This window comes from Calliopsis andreniformis, unplaced genomic scaffold (genome assembly GCF_051401765.1).
Source record: "Calliopsis andreniformis isolate RMS-2024a unplaced genomic scaffold, iyCalAndr_principal scaffold0048, whole genome shotgun sequence".
Taxonomy (NCBI): domain Eukaryota; kingdom Metazoa; phylum Arthropoda; class Insecta; order Hymenoptera; family Andrenidae; genus Calliopsis; species Calliopsis andreniformis.
In genome coordinates this window covers 1,440,211-1,441,838 of record NW_027480457.1, presented here as the reverse complement: position 1 = coordinate 1,441,838, position 1,628 = coordinate 1,440,211, and the positions used below count along the sequence as shown (strand labels likewise).

Sequence of the window (1,628 nt, the reverse complement as noted above, 5' to 3'; positions counted from 1 at the left end):
CTATTAGGAGTTAACCCCCACTACGACAAGAAGTTTGAGAGAGAGAAAAATCAGTATTCCCCGAAAAAGCACGTGCTTTGCAGAAGTGCATAACGAACAGACCATCAAGCAGTTTTACAAAAGCGCTCACTCCACTCTTTTACTGTCTACGTATCCAATGCTTCGAGACAGAAAACAGACACATCGTACATCGGTCCAAAAGGGTCCGCGAAGAAGAGAAAGTCTTTTCCGTTCCCGAAGAATAAGAGAAAAATTTTTAGCAACACGTGTCGAGTTGTCGCTGCTAACCGAGACACGGGGCACGTGTTTAGGTAATTTATGGCATCATTGCTTTGGCTTCGAAGGAGACAACGGACTTGGAGTGTCCGAAAATGGCAGGTCTGGCATGCTTAGACTGGTCCTAGCAGCGACAACTCGACACATGCCCTGTTTACAAGGGATGGGTGCTTCAACTCCCATAATCTGCATATGTGGAGTGACGAGAATCCGCGAGCACTTCGTCCACGAACAGCACAAGTCCGCTGGTCGATCAATCTGTGGGCCGGCATTTGTGGCGATTTCCTCGTTGGTCCGTACATTCTGCCTGACAGGCTGGACGGCCCAAAATATAAAATTTTCTTAGAACATGTTCTGCCGGATCTCATGGATGATATTCCATATGAGATTCGACAGAACATGTTCTACCAGCATGACGGTGCTCCTGCACATTATAGCCAAAATGTCCGCGCCTATTTAAACCAAGCCTTCCAGGACAGGTGGATCGGCCGCGGCGGTCCTGTTGCGTGGCCCCCACGCTCACCAGACATGAATCCGCTGGATTTTTTCTTCTGGGGCTACCTAAAGGTAATTTAATTCACTTATTTATCCCTTTTACTTGTTTAACTTATTTCTGTTTTACTTATTTCTGTTATAATTATTTTTTTACTTTCATTTTGCATTTGTTTTACGATAATCATTTCAGAATGAGGTGTACCGTCAGCCAGTGGAGACGCCTGAACAGGTAATTGCACGTATCCACGGCGCATTGGCTAAGATCTCGCCACAAATGCTTAAAAACGTTCAGCGCCAAATAGTTGTGCGTGCTCAAACGTGCATCGACACTGACGGTGGCTACGTGGAACATTTATTGCATTGAAAACAATCGGCCCCTTTCGGGGCCACCAATTCCTATAACGTAGGAACAATTCGTTCCATGCAACAAACATAAAAAGGTCGTGACAAGTGATTAGTGGCTGTGCAGTGAAGTAAATAATACGCATTCGGTGTACTAACCCGAACGCACCTGACGTTGCGACCCTTCACTCTCAGTGGTGGTCGTATACCTAAGATCAGCTGTGGACTAGACGCTATCCTGCCATAAACCATTTCGACGGTCCACTGTACCAGGATCGGTACAGTGACCCAGTAACACAGCTTTACAAACTACAGGTGAATTGCATTTAATTTATTAATCAGTATTATTTTTTAAATCGATTTTCCGTTCATTTTTTTCTTGCATTGCTTTTTCATTGTTATGCGAATATAAAATTTACGTATTCCTTGTTCTCTCACATCAAGTAATTATTATTCTCGATTCTCCTTAAACAAAACATTTGTGTATTCGTGTTTTTACATTGCACGTAGTTTTC

General features: G+C 43.7%; 1 protein-coding gene across 1 annotated transcript; it reads left to right on the top strand.

Annotated features, from left to right (window-relative positions):
* The first annotated feature begins 468 nt into the window (after positions 1 to 468).
* LOC143187479 (uncharacterized) lies at positions 469 to 1,135 on the top strand. The gene is made up of 2 exons (XM_076391692.1): positions 469 to 843; positions 962 to 1,135. The coding sequence occupies exons 1-2, from the start codon at positions 469 to 471 to the stop codon at positions 1,133 to 1,135; spliced, it is 549 nt and encodes a 182-aa protein (XP_076247807.1).
* Positions 1,136 to 1,628: the final 493 nt, after the last annotated feature.